Source organism: Acomys minous (genome assembly GCF_964271855.1).
Source record: "Acomys minous genome assembly, chromosome: 2".
Classification (NCBI taxonomy): Eukaryota; Metazoa; Chordata; class Mammalia; order Rodentia; family Muridae; genus Acomys; species Acomys minous.
In genome coordinates, this window is record NC_140484.1 from 53,385,942 (window position 1) to 53,406,713 (window position 20,772).

Consider the following 20,772-nt stretch of genomic DNA (forward strand, 5'->3'; position numbering starts at 1 on the left):
ATTGGTGTTTCGCTTAATGTATGTATGTATGTATGTATGTATGTATGTATGTATGTATGTATGTATTTGCACCACATGCCTGCCCAGTGCTCATGGAGGCCAAAAGCAGGTATTGGATCCCGTGGAGCTGGAGTTACTGAAGGTTGTAAACCACCAAGCCGGTGCGGGAAACCTACCCAGGCCCTCTGCTAAGAACAAATGCTCTTAACAACTGAGCCATCTCCCCAGTCCCATGGACTCTTCTAATATCTGCGAGCCAGCAAGACTAGACTTAGTATCTCCATAATTTCTTCACTCTGAGTAACTCTTCTCATCTCCTTCCCTAGCTCTGTGGAAACTTCCAGAGTCCCAGTATTAGTAATCTCCTAGACTTCTCTGCTCTCCTCCACTAGCCTAGATACTCCTAAAGTGCTGCCTAAGGCCACAGAGGACAGATGGCTGTGGGTCCTCAGTGACTCTCAGCTTTAACCTCTCCACTTCAGACATCTAAGAGGTGCTCAACATACTTGAAAAAGATGCCAGTATTACTTTGGCCACGAAGAGCATACCTGTTCCTGTCTCAGACTGGGGCACTTGCCTGTGTGGCCCAGCAAAGCACGGCTTCCTTTCAGCAAAGCAGACCATAGTGGGCCAACTCCATCTGAGCAGGAAACTGGAAGATCTGATAAGGACACAGAGAGTGACTATCTATCTCATGGCATATGGAAAGCCATCTTCTAATCTGACCTCAGAATGGCAGTTTGGGTTATGTATAAGCTTAGTGATCTGGAGGCTGAATATGACAGAGGTGTGTTGAGGGGTGGTTATTCGTGTACCTGGCCCTCGGCTGCTCCACTTTTTGCAATCTATTGCTGGCCAATAGCCACATGATGTGGGACACTGGGGAAGGGGCCTGGAGCCCTCATACTAGACTCAGGCAGTATCCTGTATGGAAGCCTATATACCAGGATGTATACTGGTGAAATTTGTGTGGCACACGTTTTCCAAGCACCTTGGTGCAAGCTGGCAGGCTGTTAAAGCCCAGGGTCATGCTGAGGGCAAAGTCCTCATAGGTCTGGGATTCTGAAAGCAAGCCTTTCTGTGGGAAGGACAGGTCCCTCTACTCTGAGTGAGTGAGGCCGACCACTGGGCACTCATGGCCCCCAGTTACAATGGCTCACTCCAACTCACAAACTGCTTCCTGCGAACCTCTGGTGGAAGACTCACTTCTCAAGATACAGTGAACACTGACCAGATCATTTCAATTTCCGAATTTATTAAAATGATTAACCTCAATACTGCAAGTGCATGTACAAAATATTTGTAAAAAATGTTTTTAATGAAACGTTAAAGAACTTACCTCAAATGCTGAAAAAGTCCTTTTTCATTCTTTCAGTACAAGGAATACATTGTATCTCAAAAGTATTACAACTCAGCAAAACAATTTAAAACAGTAATTTGAAAAATGATTGAAAATTGAATACTTTACATATATTTCTAGGATCATTTCCTAATTCTTACAATTGCCAAAAACTTTACCAATCATTGCATAAGCTCAAGCTGAGAGTTTTATTGAGTGTAACCTCTTCCAGACTGGTCAAGAGTGTGGGCTCCGGCACCCCCACAGTGAAGTTCTACAGCAGATCAAGAACAGTCCGAGGCCCCTGCCTTGAGAAACGGAATTAAGGTTCCCTAGACGGCATCAGCAGCACTGCTGAATGCTTGTGCATACGACTCCTGAGAGGCAGCAACTCCTTAGGATGTCACTGCTCTTAGACCCATGGGAAGGTTGGCCTCCAAAGGCGAGGCCACAACAAAACTAAAATAAACATCATAAATAAGTTACTAGAATTAAGCTTAAAAATGGAGAAAATGGGAAATGTGTTACTTTTTCCTTAAGATTGAAATTCCTGAAATGGCTACTGTTGGTATTCAAAGAAACGGGACGATTTAGTCTCAACAGCGCAAGTGCACACGGGAACGAAGGTGACCTGCTGCCTTGTGCAGGCTCCTAAGCCCACCTTCAGCTTCCAGGAGGTGGCACGTGGCTCACACTCATGCTTGGGGACTCCATGAGGGCTGCGAGAACCATGGAAGGTGCTCTGGGTGCCTTGAGGCAGGAGGCCCTGAGACACAGGGCTGCCTTACTTCACGGCTGTAGCAAAAGCTTGTGTGTGTGTGTGCAGGCACAGTCTCCCCTCCTGCTTCCAAATGAGACAGACACCCAAGGGTCAAAGTGCATGGCAAGGGCAGGACTGCACAAGACCACAGCAGGGATCCTATCATGCACAGAAGCAAAGACATGGAACTCAAGAATCTTACTAACTTCTAATGGAACCTACAGACAACGGTTTTAAGGATGTAAGTGTCCCCAAGCTGAACACTGCTAGGTATCATCAGCAACAGGGAAGCACCGAGTTCTTTGTTGGACCTTTCACTCCCTGCAGGTTCCTTCTGACATGCTGGAACACCGAATCCGATAGCTTGTGACATTTAGGAACACTGTATCTATCTGAAAGGACACCTACACATTTCCCAGTAAATAAACAGACCCACTGGTGTCAGACACCTGCTACAGACTGATATTCTCAAATTCTTTGATTTGTAAAATAATCCAGAGAAACAAACAAGCCTGGTATTGAACATAAAGCAGTAATCAAAAATTGCTCATTAAGTTACTTAAAATTAATTTCTCAAAGTGCTTCAAAAACAAATTAAATCTGACTCCTCTTTTTGTTTGACTGATAATATAATCAAAAAAATCTGATATTTTCATAATAAACTAACATAAGCCAAGAACGTCCACTGATGCAGTGCTTACACTATATATTTATAATTTCCTATTTTATTGGCATGGATATTTCTAAACTTAAAAACCTTCCTGGTAAGTTCTTTTAATTTCTTATGACAAAAATTTCTCACAACACACAAATATTTACAACATATACATTGTTTTCAGCTCTTTACATTGAATCCCAAAGACAAATGTTTGTATAGGTTACCACAGAACAAAAGCTGTGACTCATGTTTTTATTTCATAAACTATTATAAGTTAAAGTGAATAGATTTCTTTTAATATTCCTTGTAGCATTTTACAAGTGCAACAGAAACTTGAAGACCCAAATTAAGATAGCTGGAGTTCATCAGACAAATGTTGCTCGCTGTCGCCACGCTGTTCACAGCAAAGGTTTGAAAAAATAAGCACCAATCATTCTTGCAAAGAACAATTTTATCTAAAAGGATTGAAAAGTGTTAAATACACTGTCTTTAATTTACATGACAAGCAATAAATAAGCTGCTCTGAAAACTCATCCTGCACACCACCAGCCTCGTGAGCTGTCACACAGAAGACTGCATTTTAATTTAATTTTTTTTCTTCAAAGGAATCAATCTGACTTCCAGCCAATGGTCTGCTATGATAACAAAGGCCACGGACAGGACACCTGGGCCGGTAAACAGTGTGAAACCAACACAACTCCAAGGGGGAAACATCTAGCAAATAAACCAAAAGCCAGAGGTCGTTGCTGGTGATACGAGCGGATGCTGGAAACCCTTCCCAAGAGGCTGCTCTGCTCCGCCCTAACTACGGCTTAGTCATCTACGGAAGAGGGTTGGCGCTTGCTCTTATAGGTGACAACATGGTGCAACCACATTAGTGTCAGGTCCTCTGTGGAGAGCTGCTGTCACTCAGAGTTTGCTAGAGCCTCTATCTTACAACAGAGCTTTCCCTCTAACTCGGAATTGCACATAAGAAGGCTATTTAAAAAGTACGATAAAAATTTGCACAAGTCAGACTTGAGAGTCGGATGCTGTACACTTTCTACAGTATTATGCCTAAGGGGAAGAGACACAGAAGTGCTGCGCTGAGAAGCGTGGCTGGGATTTTCACTTTTTAGTTCCCCAGGACGACGAGTGAGCGCTTAAGCATTCAGCCTCAGAGACTGATCTTCTCTTCTCCTTGAGGAAATGTCGATATCTATGGAGTCTTTACCTACAATTAGCCTCAGCCGCTTTGCGGGAGGAAGAGGGATGAAGTCATCATCGAAGTCATCCTCGCAGTCCTCCTCCTCTTCCTCCCCCTCAGAAGATGAAGAGTCGTCCGTGCTGTCCTCCTCATACTGACTGTAGTCATCCACCTCCATCTGGGACTCCAGCAGGGAGAGGGGGTCGCTGCAGCATACCCCATTCTCACGAAGCCCCTCTGCATATGGCCCCCTGCTCTCCTCATCCCGCTTGAGCTGGATCTTGAGCTTGGTAGAGCCGCCACCTGAGCCCGAGCTAACCCCATTACTGAGCTTTGCGACGTAGAGGTTGCTGTCACTTTCATGGTCTTTGCTGAGCTTGATGCTGATTTTTGAGGAGTTCACACCATCACCCTCGTGGTCATTTGTCTTGCTGCTGCTGTCATGCCGCCTGCGAAGTGTCAGCTTGGGGATCCCGGAGCTGTTCTCCAGGATCAGCTGTGCATCGTACCTGGTGACCCGCCGCTTCTTTTTACTTTGTGCAGTTCTGAAGCTATCTTTTGTTGTGAAGCTGTCGGGTGTGACAATGGAGCAGCCAACAGGCGAGGAAGCAGAGTCTGTGTAGCTCACAGGCACCCCGATTGTGCCACTGGGCTCACCCTGGTCAGGATGCGGCCCTGGCAAATCAGGCAGCCCATCTTTCCCAGGGAAGCTGTGCTCTGGACTGCAGTCCTCTGCCTTTGCTGAGTGTTTCATGGGTTTCCCTTGCCGAAATTTCTTTCGTGACGGGAAGGGGTCACTTTTGGAACACTCCTGGGACGCTTCGTCCCCGTGTGCAGCCTCAGGAGCCAGCTCTTCCAGCACCTCTGGGGTTGGCTGCTGGCCACTGTCTGGGCAGGGTTCCAGAATGCCATTTTGATAGCCATCCAAGGGACTTGGTTCAAGCTTGATGTCAGTAGTCTCTTTCAGACCTGTCCTTGTCCTCAAAGAGCGCCGGGTTGTGTAGGCGCAGGGCAAACTGTCGCCCTGCGAGTGAGCACCTCGCCCAGGGTTCTGCCTGTGTTCTCTCGCAGCGTGTCTAGTCAAGCACCCGCTCCCCACTGCAGCATGGACTGGTCCCTCTGGCTCCTTCTCTTTCTTAAGTGGCAAATTTTTATATAGCACGACTTTAGGCTCCTTCAGTACTAAGCTCCCCATCTCGAGCTTCCGTGATGTGCCCTTCTGGTCTAGCCGCTTGCAGTGATTCCTCAGTTTGATCTTGGAAAGTAAAGGCTTTGCCGGCTTTCTCAGTTTCTTTGGTACCCTGGAGTTGTTCATGTGCGCTAGCTTAGGTGAGGTAGAGTTGGGAGCAGCTGGGACTCTTGGCATGGACTGCCTGGTCAGTGTTCTGCTCTTGTTGCTCTTTTTTACACCAACTGAAGATTTTCGGTTAGAAGCTGTAGTAAAGTTTAGAAGAAAAAAAAAAGAGAGAGAGAGAAAATAAAACCAGCTTAGTACTGCAACGTGACATGATTAAACCATCCCCCAAATAAGACCACCAGCCACAAACTGCTGACAACACGCGTACGAGGCAGGCCCTCAGGCACAGCCTCACCAGAACAGCTTCCCTATACTGTCTGTTATATTCCAGGGTCACAGCATGGCGGGGCCATGGCTGGTTTCCCCTGGGTACCTCAGTGTCAGGGTTCACTAATCCAGAGAAAGTACTTTTCTTAGGATTTAAAGGGAAAGTAAATGAGAGTCGGTTTCCACCTTCTTTTTCTATGTCTGTGTCTGTGCTCATCCTGGTGGGCCTGGAACTTGACAGACCAGGCTGGCCCTGAACTCTCAGCAATCCTCTTGCCTGCTAGGACCATAGGTATGTGCTGTAATACCAGTCTCTCTCTCTCTCTCTCTCTCTCTCTCTCTCTCTCTTTTTGGTTTTTCAAGACAGGGTTTCTCCATGTAGCCTTGGCTGTCCTGGCACTTGCTCTGTAGTCCAGGCTGGCCTTGAACTCACAGAGATCTGTCTGCCTCTGCCTCCCAAGTGCTGGGATTAAAGGCCTGCACCACCACTGCCCAGCAATACCAGCTTCTCTTAACTCTTCACTGTTTTAAATTTACCTAAAGTGTGTTCTTAGCCAGTACAGCAACAGAGAGATGAGATGCATTAACCACTGAACTCCAGGAGACACATTCTCTCCAATGGCTTTAAACAGAACAGACTCTAAGAACCATATGTGGTCCTCTCCAATACTCATGCATAAGCAGCACACTATAATGTGCTGCTTGCTCCCCCACCTGTGAGCACAGGAAGCTGCAGCAGGCAGGTATTAGCTGCAGAGACGTAGGGTGAATCCCTGCCGGTAACAACTCCAGAACAGACGGAAAGGCTGCACACCTGCAGGTGACAGCTGAGTGCCTCTCAAGATGCTCTGTGGCCCAAGGTCATGCTGCCATGGCGGTCCGCTCTTGCCCTGCTGTCTTAAATTTTCTCTCTACATTTACTCTAGGCTATCACAACACTGTACATTTGTCAAATTTGTTGTTTTTCGGGACAGGGTTTCTTTCTGTAGCCTTGGCTGTACATACTAGGCTGGCCTGCTTCTGCCTCCAGAATGCTGGGACTAAAGGCACATGCCGCTGCCACCCAGCTCATTAATCAGCTTACCCCCCCCCCCAACAGGGTCTTAGACTTGGCTGTCCCGAACTTGCTTTGTAGACCAGATTGGCCTCCAACTCACAGAGATCCACCTGTCTCTGCCTCCAAGTATTGGGATTAAAGGCGTACGTCACCAGGCTTCAGTTAGTCTATTTTTAATTACTTAATTTTCTCAGTTCTGCAGTTAAAAAACCCAAGAGACTGAATCTCTTATTTGCCATACTTTTTTCAAACATGCCTTCTTCCAGAACTATCTACAAGCAGGTTTTGCAGTCTCTAGCCTTTCATTTTCCCTTTTCCAACCCACTCTTGCTCTGAACATGCAATCGATCCTAGCAATGATTGGATAAATGGTGAGCTCGTCACCACCCCTCTGCAGGCTGGGCTCTGCCCCTCCAGTGGGGTAGCCACCACATGAAACCCAGTGTACACTTTCTAGCCCTTCTCTCTGCTATGGACTAGGCTCTAGTAACCATGTATATCTCCTCTGGGCTAAGAGCACACGTTCCTGCCTTCCTTTGGCCCCGGCAGTCTACCTGAGGTTAATTTTCCAGGTGACTGCTATCTACCTGCCCACTGTTGCCACTATTCAGATGCTCAGTCCCCAAGCCTCAAGCTTTTCCCTCCTGAGCCACAGATCTAGACTGCTAAAACACTGACTGAAGTTGCCCCAGGGCTGACAGGCTGGCGTTGTCCCCTAGAGTTCAGGCAGCTTCTTCCTCAGCTCTCCACCTTGTCAGTAGCAGCCCACCACCCAGGCAGGAAGCTGACCATCCCCAGCTCTTCCTTCCCTAACTGCCTCAATACAGTCACTTGTCTGTCCTGCAGCATCTACCCCCACAGCAGTGTCTGGAATGCACCTTGCTTCAGTTTTACATGCCCCCTACCTCCTGCCTGGACCATGCCTGGAGCTCCCTGTCACATTTCTCCAGAGCCAGAATGACTCATCCTATGTCATGTCACTCTGGAATGTAACCCTTTCAATAAGCCAATGCCCTGAGAATAAAGCCTGAGACCTTCAGCTAAATCACATCCTCCTCTCCATCTGCAAAGCAATAGGCTTTCTGATTAAAGCCGTCCACTTGTGGACATGTGCATGTAAGTCCCTCTGCTGGGGACATGCTTCACCTGGCCAGTTAACCTTTAGAGAGCCTTTTCTGACTGGATATGCGCTCTTTTTTGTTTTTTGTTTTTTTTTCTTTTCAAGACAGTCTCTCTGTAGTCTTTTGTAGACCAGGCTGGCCTAGAACTCAAAAGATCCAACTGTCTCTTCTCACCCCAGTGCTGGGATTACAGGTGAGCACCGCCATGCTGGGCTCCAGTTTGGGCTTCTGACTGGACCCTCCTGGTACCCAAGGCTCTCTTTACTTAGCTGTTAATTTAATCCATCAGCAGAATTCCATCATAACATGATTCTGAGTCGGATTTCTCTCAGACCCTCCTTCCTGTTGGCAGCAGTGCCAAGCACTGACAAAGTGGTTCCTGTGTTTGTGATCCGAACCAAGCACAAATGAACTGCACTCGGCAGCACACAGTTTCAGTAGGAACTGCTCTGATGCGTCTGTCAGGGCACTTAGGTAAGCTCACTGACAGAAACAAGCCAAGAAATGCGACTGAGACTCTTCTAGGGTGCCAGGGCCCAGTCACTATGCAGACACCTAAGCATACTTATGGGGGATGGGGATTCTATGAGGGTATGTCTAGAGGAAGCTGGTGGCCATGACAAACTTGTGAGTCAACCACTTCAAAGTGTACTGAGACTCAGGGTCCAGATATCCACAGAGGCAGGAGTGCCCTGCTGCCCTTGCTGAGTGCTCTTTCTCTTTTTTAATGATCAATACACCTCAGATGCATGCCCTGGGTGTATTTTCCTCCCGACTCTCCCAGAAATCTGATACGTGCTAGACACTGTACAGAAATCCTAAGTGGGTCTAAGCACACCTAATGAAGGAACCAAGATCTCATGGGCTAGTGGATCCCAAAACACCATCTAATGAGAAGTGGGACCTGAACTTGGCTGTGGTCCCAGACCCTGAATTCCTGATCACTGTTATGCTGTCTTATGGCTCAGCTCCAACTCATGAAGCCACTGACTGTGTGGTTGCTCCAAGGTGTCTAGATCTAAACTGTAAAGTAGTATGACATTCGGTGTGTACCATAAAAAAGCATGACAAAAGACAGTGTTGTCTTGAGCGCTTAGGCTGTGCTGGCAATGCATGTGACTCAAGTTTATACTAGGGTCATGTCTAGTTTAGAATCCAGAAAGCCCTAAAAAGCACTTGGAAGTTTCTCATTTATCAGGCACAAGCACATTTGCCTGTTATGACTGGGAAAGGCCACCTGAAAAGAGTGATGGGAAGAGCATAGAAGGATAGGCCTGGCAGGAAAACAAGTCAGCAAGAGGTGGCAGTGTCAGAGTCCACATAAACCCATTCTACTGGCCATGTGTGCTGGGTCCTATGCTGGCTTGTGATAAGGGCAGTGACTGTGCACAGCTTTGGGTGATGCTTGAGTCTTCATGTTTCACACACCTTATCACTAACTATAGGAGATGGTCAAGCCAGTAAAGGCACCAAGGCCTGGAAACCCAGGACCTGCCAAAGGGCGCTGGAGCACAGACCGGAGGACTCTTTTTAGACATGAGATTTCTTGCTGTCTCCACGCCTGTGTGCTAAAGCAGAAAGCCAAGTTGGCACTCTCAGGACATCATCTCTCAGGCCTTTATTAGAGGTTCCCCCCATGCCTAAGGAGCAAAGTTGCCTTGTACACCTGTCAAAGCAGGACCTCTCCCAGATGCCAAACTGCAAGTGAAGGTAGGGGAAAGAGAAGCAGGCAGGGCAACAGCAGACCCTGGCCACACTCCAGGCATGCCCGAAGCCCTGGAGAAATCTCTGGTCCCTGCTAGCTTTTCTCAGCCTCAGTTTCACTCTACTTCCTTTTTCACAGGATAAGGATGAAGCACAAACACCAGAAAAGTACAGACTCAAAGAAAACACGTCAGGATGCAAGTGAGGGCCAACTCCTGTAACCCCAGCACTGCAGAGGGCGAGGCAGGAGCCGAGTTCTGGTCTGAACTATCTAGTAAGACCTTGTCTTTTAAAAAATAACACGTAACAGGTAAATGCACTTGCAGTCAAGCCTGATGACTGAGTTCCATGCCTGAGAAAGACAAGTACTTGTCCTCTGACCTTTACACATGTGCCATGGTCACACTCTCCAGGGACAAAAAAGTAAAAAACAAAAACAAAAAACCCCTACAACTCAAAACAGCTAAAACAAAGGTAAGAACTAGAGACACTCTTACTTAGTGAACATGATTTAATGCACAGTGGTACAGAAAGGGTAAGAGCCACTCTTGTGGCTGTCTTATTGTATTTTTAGATGTCATCAAAATCTTAAGGTAACATGACACCATCTTTTACAGCCAGACAGGAGAGTGGCAAAATGTCACCTAAGCCTTGGCTCCATTTGAGCCCTGGACCATGCCTCCAGGTCAGACAGTAAGCCTTGGCTCCATTTGAGCCCTGGACCATGCCTCCAGGTCAGACAGTAAGCCTTGGCTCCATTTGAGCCCTGGACCATGCCTCCAGGTCAGACAGTAAGCCTTGGCTTACTCTTAACAAAAAGGCATTCTGCATATCCTAAGAGCCCCGCACAAACAGCCACTAGCTGTTTGTGTTCTATTCTAAATGGCCAGACTACAGCTCACAGGTGCTGCGCATGCTCTCTGCCCTTGAGAAAAAGGCATGTCTAGTCAGCTCTGCAGTGACTTTACACTTGTCTTAGAACTGAGGCATAAGCTCCCCAGAAGGGGCCAGAACCACATCTTGTTATTTCTCTAAAAACCACTGGATTTAGCAATAAACATTTCCCATATTGTAACATATTTGCACATACAACCTCCCCAGAAACTATTTGTATTAAGTATTTAAGCTAAGTGGTGTACTGAGTTTATAATGAATATACTAGTGATCAAGTTCACCCACAAAAACACAGGGACTCTCATTCGTAAGAGCCATTCTCTGAGGGAAGTTTTGTGGCTGGCTGTATGGCAGCACACACCCCAGTGTTTCCATGTAATTATTTATGAAAGGGCTTCACAACCTCCAGTATCTTCAAGGAACCAGACTCAAGAAAACAAAGTTCATTACGCTGCCTTTATTAATAGAACCAAAAGTCAACACGGATAAGAGAACTAAAACCTCCTCTTTGTTCACTTTGGGTCTCAGCTAAAAAGCATGAACTTGAGCTACACTATTGCTTTTAGACTAGAGGTTACACCTGGCCTTGGACTTCAAGTAGCAAGTAGATTCAGATGTCCACGCAGTGGCATTTACCATCATGGAGACACTTTCCCCTTTCTTCAAAAGTTTCTGTAAGGGAAAGGCACACCCAAGGGTAGGCTGAAAACACCTGCAGGCATGGAGAAGATCCTGGAACACCCAGCACCTGAGGGGAATCCTAAGTGCTCAGTGATGGACACTAGAGTGCTGAAAAAGATACTCTGTGGGCAACCAAGGCAAACCCTTCTCACAGGCGACTCTGGAAAGAGGCAAGTTAGACAGGAGAACCTGCCGTTGTAGTGGCACCTAGACAACACTGGTGTTACCAGACGAAGGACAGAGCCACAGAGGTCTCAGCATTTCAAGATCCATAGGTGCCGTGCTGTCTTTGGCCTATGTAGTGGTTCTTCTCTTCCTTTTCTCTTTGTTCATTCATCACTACCCCCAATTTCCATGAGATATTCCACCAACATAAAACTGGCAGCTCATAGCTTGCTGCCTCTGTCATGGTAATCACACACCCCACAACAGTCACATCCAAATACTCCTCTGGCACACTTCTGAGCTAGTGAACTAGGTTGATTCACTTCAAAAAATGCTAAGAAGGAGTAAAAAGTCGGAAGCCTTCAAGCCATTACGAACCCTGGGTCTATCCTGTTCCTAGGCTGGCTGTTCCTAGAGACACGGGTACCTGATGAGCCAGCCAAGCTCCTGCAGGGTCTTACACACCTTTACAGCATCACTAATAACCTGAAAATGTTTTTCTCAAACATAATGGTCCTGGAACTTATGCTGAATACTTCAACATCTAATTACCAAGTATTCAAAAGCACATATAGTGGTTGGCCCTGAATTTGGAATGTATACAAACTACTATGGACTAAGATTTCTAGCTGAAGTGCCCTGAGTCCCAGTCTCAATCAGAACTACTGACACATGCTACAGAAGAACTGAGGAGTGCGAGCAGCACCTTAGAGCAAGCTCCTTACTTACTTGCATTGTCTTTTTCCTGAGTGGGGTCTGCGTCAGTGTTAGAGCTGACAGACTGACTGTCTGAATTTTTGCTGCTGTCACCTAACTTTTTAAGCCTATTTAAACGTTTATCTGTTTCTCTGAGTCCGTATTTGCTATTGATAACAGGAGCAGGCGCAGGCAGTCCTACTCTGGATTTAAAAGCACCAGTTCCCCGTCTGAAAGAGAAAACAGCAAAGGTCAAACAAATGGAGCACATTACTTAAGTCAAGCGTGGCTGCTGAGGGTACCTGGCCACCTCAGGTCAAGGGCTGAGATGAACTGATGGGGCCTCCATCATGGTTACATAACCACCAGCTCCGGAGCTCTCAGGGAGATCCAGCATACAGCAATCAGCTACCAGAACCTCTTTTAAAACTAATAACGATGACGACTGTCTCCAATCATTCATTAGCTGCCCATGGATCTGCATCTGTAAATCCACTATGTAGCCAATTCTTGAATTTACAGTATTTCTTTTCTTTTCTTTTTTGGTTTTTCGAGACAGGGTCTCTCTGTATAGTCTTGGCTGCCCTGGACTCGCTTTGTAGACCAGGCTGGCCTTGAACTCACAGCGATTCACCTGCCTCTGCCTCCTGAGTGCTGGGATTAAAGGCATGCGCCACCATGCCCGGCTAGTATTTCTTTTCAAGCAAGCAAAACTAAGACACTACATTACAACCATTTTATGTAGGACTTAGTTTTCTTGCACCATGTCTGTCTCTGATAATAAGGCTGCACTGAGCACATGCTTTGAAAGCTGACACCTCCAAAGAACATTCATGAATGTTCTGTGATTAATGTATGTTTGTATGTGAGTGCATGCATGTGTGTGTGTACACAAGCACACTCACACCAAGAGGTGGCTTGTTTTAGAACTCTCTGTTCGTTACTGTCTATACCTAAGCAATATATCAAGTTTCAAGGGTTTTTTTGTTTTGTTTTGTTTTGCTTTGTTTTTTGAGACAGGGTTTCTCTGTGTAGCCTTGGCTATCTTAGACTTGCTTTGTAGACTAGATTGGCCTTGAACTCAGAGATCCGTCTGCCACTGCCTCCCAAGTGCTGAGATGTGCGCCACCATGCCCAGCCTGCAATATATTAAGTATGATTACAATTATTTATAGTATAATAATCTTTAATATCTGTTAAACTTAATTAAAAAAAAAAAAAGACAGGATTTCATGTATACCAAGAATGACCAGAACTTCTGGTCCTCCTGCCTCACTTTCTGAGTGCTGGGATTACAGGCATATGCCATCACACCAGCCTCTAGTACAGCTCTGAGGTCTAGCCAGGGTTTCCTGTGCTTTAGGCAGCTCTGTATCAACTGAACTACATGCATAGCCCTACCCTAACCTTGGCTGTTGTCACTGTTGTTTGGTGCTGGGGGCTAGGCTTCTTTCATGTTTGTTCTGAGAGCTTGCTATGTAGCCTAGGCTTACCTCGAATTTTTTTTCTAGTGTATCTGCCTCAGCCTCCCAGGGGCTGGGATTATAGGTATAAACTACCATGCCTAGCTTCCCCTAATGTTCTTTGGATATTTTTTCCCTTGGTTGTCATCAGACATACTATTTTATAAGCTGTAAAATAGTTTTGGTCACTTCCAATAAAAAGTTTCAAACAATTCACTATCATGAAAAGAGGGACATTTAAGTGTTCACAGATAACATCACAGTTCTTTTTACTCAGGTCTTATCTTGAGGGCCTGTTGGCAGATTTTTATCTTTCAGGAATTTTCTGGTGAATTATGTACAATGTATGTAGAAACTTACAATCACTGTGTTCTTCCTTTGCACACCCTCAGAGACCACACTTATTATTGTTTTCTAAGCACTTCTGTACTGTGACCCACAAGTAACAGCTGCATCACATCTGATTGTTTTTCACACTGCACTAGTGTTGAGCTACACTGCACGCATGCTAGCTCTACACTCACATGATGGGGGTGGTTGGGCAGGGTCAATATCACAACCACCATGACAGCTACATGAAGCTGACTAGGAAATCTGATCCTTTACCTTTCACAAGTGTAACATTCGCAGAACTCATTATTTTCTCCAAAAAACCCATCTCCATAGTAACAAGAAATTTCTTCTCCAGGTTCAATATCTCTCAGAGCCTTCACACATGCTGTGTCTCGACCAGTTGACACAAACTGAAATAGAAGTAACCTGTTAAGAGTCTCACAGCCAAGGCCGACACAGAACCTAAAGTATTTGGTTTTCTTTTATGCTTACCTTACAGTTAGGTCTGCAATCTGAAAAATGTCCAAAAGAGAAAGTCAATTAACTGCTGATAAGATCTGAAACACGAAGTTACAGAATCTGAAAAGGCTTTTCAGACAACTTCATAATTTCCAACAGTCTTAAGTCACATGGGGCATGTTTAAAAAATCTGAAGATAATTGGCCATTCCAAACTCCCTTGAGTATGGCCAGGCCACACTAGCTGTGGGCAGCCAGCCCACACAGTGCAGACGCCTCAGAAGGCAGCTTACCATGATTTATAAATGCAGCAGGACCGAGCCAGAGTTGAGCACAGTTTTTCCTTGTGGAATACATGACACTGAAGTCGTTTTCTCCGTGTCTAAGTAGCATGTTCTCCTCAATTTCTGAAAGTTCGGCAATACAACCCACCAGTAATTCTATTTTGTCATTTCGTTTCCTATTTAAAATATGTGATAAAAATTACTAGTAATTATAATAAGGCTTCTTTTAATAAAATAAGCCTTCCCACTAAATAGCAGAATCTGAACAGCCTTGGCTCCACATACTTTGCTGACTTGCCCGGAGTCCATTGAGCATCCTCTCTTCCTCTCTCGAGCCCCATGGCCTGGTTTCTTTTCTAACTGATTCCCAGAAGAGAATGGGCGCTCCTCCAGGCCAGGCACTGTGCTACTTGTAACTCTCAACACCCTGCAGTACCTGGATCAGCACTTCACAGGAGGCAGGGGACCAACTACTTGCTGTACAGAATTACACTTGCAAATGGCTCCCACAGTAGTGGGGTCATGAGGCCCAGAACTTTGTCACCATCCAGGAGGGTATACCACTCACTACATTTCCAGGACTCCATGAAGCCAGTGGCTCTTTATTGCAAAATGTAGCCCTTGGGCCCTGGATCTCAGGCTTGCCGTGTACAACAAGGGAGCATGAGAGCCAATGAGCAGCCCAGTCAGAATCTGAGGCAGAGTATCATGTACACCTAGCCCAGTGCCTACCTGGGAATAATGCTCTTTTACACATTCCACTTTTAGGTAACCAACCTCTCAAAATTTTGCTATCAAAATACTGAAGAATCGTAGGAGACTGCCTACTTCTCCTGGGACAAAAGGTAAGGAACAGGTATTATTAACAGGAAAGAGTCACACCTTTTCATCTATGACTTGTAAGCCTCAAAACTGGAGTTTGACTTTACTTTTGAGATACGGCCTCACTGTGTAGCTTGGCTGGCTTGGAACATACTATGCAGATCAGATTGGCCTCTAACTCATAAGGATCTTTTTGTCTCCCAAATACTGGGATTAAAAACCGTCATTATTTTTATTTAAGCTGGCATGCGTGCTTTTTCTGGGGGTGGGGCTGAGGGGGGAGGGCTTTTTTTTTGGAGAGAGGGTTTCTCTCTGTACTATTGGCTGTCCTAGAGTCATTTTGAAGACCAGGATGGCCTCAGGTTCATAGTGATCCACCTGCCTCTGCCTCCCTGAGTACTGGGATTAAAGGAGGGTGGCACCACACCCGGCTGCATGAATGTTTTTAAGCAGGTTAACATACTGAAATATTTCTACTTGTAAACCCACCTCAGGTAGTTAAGACCTGTCAGATTGACCCTGGAAGCAGGTAACAAGTACCCTGGCACCCTCCTTTCAGCAGTCCAGCATGGAGCAGCCATTTAGACTCAACATGCTGTGGCTTAGAGATGGGACCAGGCCACTCAGACTTCTGATTTCACCACCCCTGAATCAACAGGTCAGAGGCCGGCACTGCACTGTTCCTCAGGGGAAGCACTGGCTTGCATTGACTATGGCTTCTTAAGTACTTGAAGGACAATTTTAGAGATCTTTACACAGAAATACCCTGAGTTTTGACTAGTATAATAGTTACCACTCTTTTGTTGCAACTATCTTGGCTCCATTTTGTTCTGAAGAGTATCTATTACAGGGCAATATTTCAAATCCACTGTCAGTCGCAAACATCCGCAAGTAAATAAAGACCTAAAACAGGAAAAAAAGTGGCAATTATTTATTCTGCTAGGCTTTCTCAAAATTATAAAAAAGTATACCACCAACAATGTAAACTCTTGGGTAGTGAAGTGAAAGCTTTTACTTTCGGCGTTCACACATGTAAACACTCAATGCCCTGGTTTTACTGTTCTAGAGGTCCACAATGAACTTCACTCCAGAGGAGCAGCTGGGTCACCTTCCACATTATAAACCTCCACATTTACTGCTTTGATGACAAACTAACTACAGGGATAGGGACTGTCTGAATGGCAGAGCACTTGCCCGGCGTCTGCAAGGCTCTGGGTTCAACCTGCAGCTCTGTAAGCCACTGCCACGTTGTTAGACTTAAAATCTCAGTGTTCACGAATGTTCAGGCTTCCGTTTACTTATAAACCATTTTTTTTTTTTTGGAGATAATATCACATTGCAATCTAGTTGGCCAAAATTCGCTATGTAGCCCAGGCTGGCTTCAAACTTGTGGCAATCTTCCTGCCTCAGTGACCACACCTAGGTCCTACTTATCTGGATACAGTTTAGCAGCATTAATGCACTTAACTTACATGTTCCTTGAATAATTTCTCCTGCATTTTGTTTTTGTTGAGAAAATAATGCCGTGCCCATTCACCTGAAGTCAAACATTTGAAGGCTTTCTCTAAGTGTTCATCTTTCTTAAAGCGTTCAATTACTTCCTTTAGCTCTTCTTGCCTTCCTTTAATAGGCCGAAATCTGAAACAAATCAAGGTAGCAAGTTTAGTAATCTATCACAATTAAAAAAAATTTTAAACTGATTTACTTTATATGCATTATGCATTTGGCCTACATGCATTTATGTGCACGACATGTGTCTGGTGTCCTTGGAGCCACATGAAGATGTCAGATCCCCTGAACTGAGAGGTACAGACACTTGTGAGTGCTGGGAACTGAACCTCAGTCCTCTGCAGAGCAGCCAGTGCTTTTAACCTTTGAGTCATCTCTCTAGTCCATCTGCCACAGTGCTTGAGCTACTGACTCAACTGAATGGATCTTAAGGAAAGACGCTGGTATCAGTCAGTATAGCTATCACAGCAAAAATGTAAAGAAAACAATAATCTTGACAGTTAAATCATTAATTACCACAATAATCACCTGAAAAGATTTTTTCTTTTCGTATGTATGTATGTATGTATGTATGTATGTATGTATGTATGTATGTATGTGTATTTGCATGTGTAGATGCACACATGTGTGCATGTGAAGGATAAAGGTTGATACTAGGTACCTTCCTCCATCCCTTTCCATTTTATATATTCAAGTAGGGCCTTTTGCTGAACCCAGAGCTTGCTGATTTGTGGCTACTGAAGCTAGCCATCTTCCACATCTTGAGTATTGTGATTACTAGCAGGCTGCTACAGGCTTTTGTTTTTAGATGTGGGTTTGAATGCCAGGCAGTGGTGGCGCACACCTTTAATCCCAGCACTCAGGAGACAGAGGCAGGTGGATTATTATGAGTTCGAGGACAGCCTGGTCTACAGAGCAAGTCCAGGATAGCCAAGGCTAACACAGAGAGACCCTGTCCTGAAAAACCAAACCAAACCAAACAAACAAACAAATAAATAAATGTAGGTTCAAAACTCAAGTCCTCCTACTCATATGACAAATTCCTTATCTATCAGTTAAGACCAGCTAGGGCTTCACAGAGAAACCTGTCTCGAAAAACAAAACAACAACAACAACAACAAAAAAAAAACAAACACCCCACCCCACCACTGATGGTCTTCCTAAGGACCCGGGTTCAATTCTTAGCATCTACATGGCAGCTCACAACTGTCTGTACCTCCAGTTCCAGGGTGATCCAACATCCTCTCACAGTCTTACATGCAGGCAAACACCAATGGACATAAAATAAAATAAATTAATGATTAAAAAAAAAAAGGTTCTGTTTCAATGATGTGGTCCCAAGATAGAACCATAGGCTAGTGCCTTGCTTGTTTAAAATGCACACTACCTACCTCACAGGGTTGTTGTGAGAAAAACCGTCAGCTTTTGAAATATGTCTGGAGCTCCTCAAAGGAAAGGCGCTATACAAATGCAAAAGAAACAACAGTAAAGACTATTTGTACAATTGGTAATTGTCACCTCTAAACACTGACTGTAGCACAAATCTTTAAACACCAATATTTAAAATTTTATAAGCTCAAATAGATCCAGAGAATCACCAGGTTGTTAAAACCTTTTCTTCCCATAAAACAACTTTACCACTAATTCACAAAATTTCTTTATATATTCTAATCAAGCATCAAAATCTGAAATGATATAAAGTAATTCATAAATACATATTCATGAGAAGATATACATAAACACATAGCAAAAAAAATATATACAGCTATAATGATGAAAGGCTAAGACTGTCAAGGTAACTTTAGATTGGAAAAATCAAGAAAAGCTTCAGGGAGGGGGCTGGAGAGATGGCTCAGGGGCTAAGAGCACTGGCTGCTCTTCCAAAGGTCCCCACTTCAATTCCCGGCACCCACATGGCAGCTCACAGCTGTGTGTAACTCCTGTTCTTTGGGATCCAACACCCTCACACAGACATACATGCAGTCAAAACACCAATGCACATAGAAATAAATTACAGGGTCTGATGCGGTGGCTCAGTGGTTAAGAGATCTTCCAAAGGTCATCAGTTCAAGTTCCATTATAGATGGTGGTGGCTCACAACCATCTATAATGTGATCTGATGCCCTCTTCTGGCATGTAGGTGTACATTCAGAGAAAGCACTGTATACATAATAAATAAATAAATAAATCTAAAAAAAAAAAAACAAAAACCAACACAAAACAAAAAAAGTAAAATAGAGAAAAGCTTCAAAGGAAAAGTCCCCAAACAAGAATTCTTGCTTTATAAATACCACTTCTTCTTACTTATGTCAGCCCCCCTCCCCTAATCACTTTGGTTTTTTGAGGCAAGGTCTATGTAGTCCTAGATGACCTAGAATCCAATATGTAGCCCAGGCCAGTCTCAACTCAAGAGATTTACCTGCCTCTGTCTCTTGAATGCTGGGATCAAAGAAAGGTGTACGCCATCACATTTGGCTGCCTGCCTGATTCTTTTTATTTTTTTATTTTTGGTTTTTCAAGACAGGGTTTATCTGTTTAACAGTCCTGGCTGTCCTAGACTCATTTTGTAGACCAGGATGGTCTGGAACTCATAGAGATCCACTTGTGTCTGCTTCCTGAATGCTGGGATTAAAGGCGTGTGCCACCTCGCCAGTCAGCTGCCTGATTCTTAGGCCAATTTAGGATACTGTGAACTATCCAAGTCATGCTGCCTAGATGAGGGGGCATTATTATTATTATTATTATTATTATTATTATTATTATTATTATTATTATTATTTAACTGTAAGGGAGTGAATTTCTGCTGGTTTTTAAAATTTATTTATTTACTTTATGTATATGAGTACACTGTCTTCATGCATACCAAGAAGAGGGCACTGGATCCTATAATAGATGGTTGTGAGACACCATGTGGTTGCTGGGAATTGAACTCAGGACCTCTGGATGAGTAGTCAGTGAGTGCTCTTAACCTCTGAGCCATCTTTCCAGCAGAGGGGGCATTATTAAATCATCCATCCATCTTTACCACACTTGCTCTAACTCTCCCTGTCCCCCTGACAGTGTTTCTCTATTATGTAGCTCTGTCTGTCCTAGAATTCAGCCAGTAGACCAGACTGGCCTTCAACTCAAGAGATCCATCTGCCTCTGCCTCCTGAGTGCTGGGATTAAAGGAATTTAGGTTTCATAATTGGTAAGAGGCAATTCAAATGATCCCAGCACATGTACATCTGTGTTTCCCACTTGCTCAGCTCTCATTCTATAGCTCTGGCTCGCTGGTGGGTAAATGCCGGGACACTAAAATCACACATCGGTACTTCAGCCACGTGTGGGCTGCACACCTGTAACATAACACCCCGGAGGCCAAGACAGGAGAACCATGAGAATGAGGCCCACCAGGCTGTACAGCGAGGCCTTGCCTCAAAACCAAAACAAATTTAGAGTTGAAGTGTAAGCATTCCAAACAGAGCTGGCTTTGTAAGTTAGCAAACCATAAAACTGCCACTTCTTTAAAACACATTCCTGAAAGTATAAAGATGGAGAAAGGAGGCAGAAGGAAGAGAAGCAGAGCTACAGTTGCAGCCCAGTGGAAGACTCTTGCATAGCTGATGTGAGGCCCTGGTCTATCCCCAGTACTGGAGGCAAGCAGAGGGAGAGAGACAAGGAGACAAGATTGTGCTTGCAGGGAGCTGCTCAAACTCCTGTGTGAAGAAGCCATCAAAGCCTGGGGCCATGCTGTTGGGGCAGAGTAGCTCTGGCCACTCCCCCAGGATGGCTCAGCTGAGTGGACTAAATGCTGAACTGAAAATCACTGACTTAGGTGCTCCAGCTTCTGTGGGAACAGAACACAGTTAACTCAGGGGTCCTTCCATACAAGAAGGTCACTGAGTATTTTTGGTTTGTTTGTTTGCTTGTTATTGTTTTTGAGACAGGGTTTCTCTGTGTAGCTTTGGCTGTCCTGGACTCACTTTGTAGACCAGGCTAGCCTCGAACTCACAGCGATCCACCTGACCTCTGCCTCCAAAGTGCGGGGATTAAAGGTGTGCGCCACCATGCCTGACTAGGTCATGAGTATTAATGA

General features: G+C 44.9%; 1 protein-coding gene across 2 annotated transcripts in view; it reads right to left on the minus strand.

The window, feature by feature from the left end:
• Positions 1–1,238: 1,238 nt before the first annotated feature.
• KMT5B (lysine methyltransferase 5B) overlaps positions 1,239–20,772 on the minus strand; it is a 51,153-nt gene continuing 31,619 nt past the window's right edge. Inside the window, exons 4-11 of one of the 2 annotated variants that reach the window (XM_084750747.1) lie at positions 18,086–18,154; positions 16,658–16,823; positions 15,979–16,088; positions 14,373–14,539; positions 14,114–14,133; positions 13,895–14,031; positions 11,859–12,055; positions 1,239–5,377 (exon numbers count right to left, since the gene is read on the minus strand). In XM_084750747.1, the coding sequence (XP_084606873.1) occupies positions 3,900–5,377; positions 11,859–12,055; positions 13,895–14,031; positions 14,114–14,133; positions 14,373–14,539; positions 15,979–16,088; positions 16,658–16,823; positions 18,086–18,154 (2,344 nt within the window). In that variant the 3' untranslated portion in view covers positions 1,239–3,899. Of the gene's footprint in view, positions 5,378–11,858; positions 12,056–13,894; positions 14,032–14,113; positions 14,134–14,372; positions 14,540–15,978; positions 16,089–16,657; positions 16,826–18,085; positions 18,155–20,772 lie in introns of those variants that run through there. The other variant, XM_084750748.1, reaches the window with a different exon arrangement.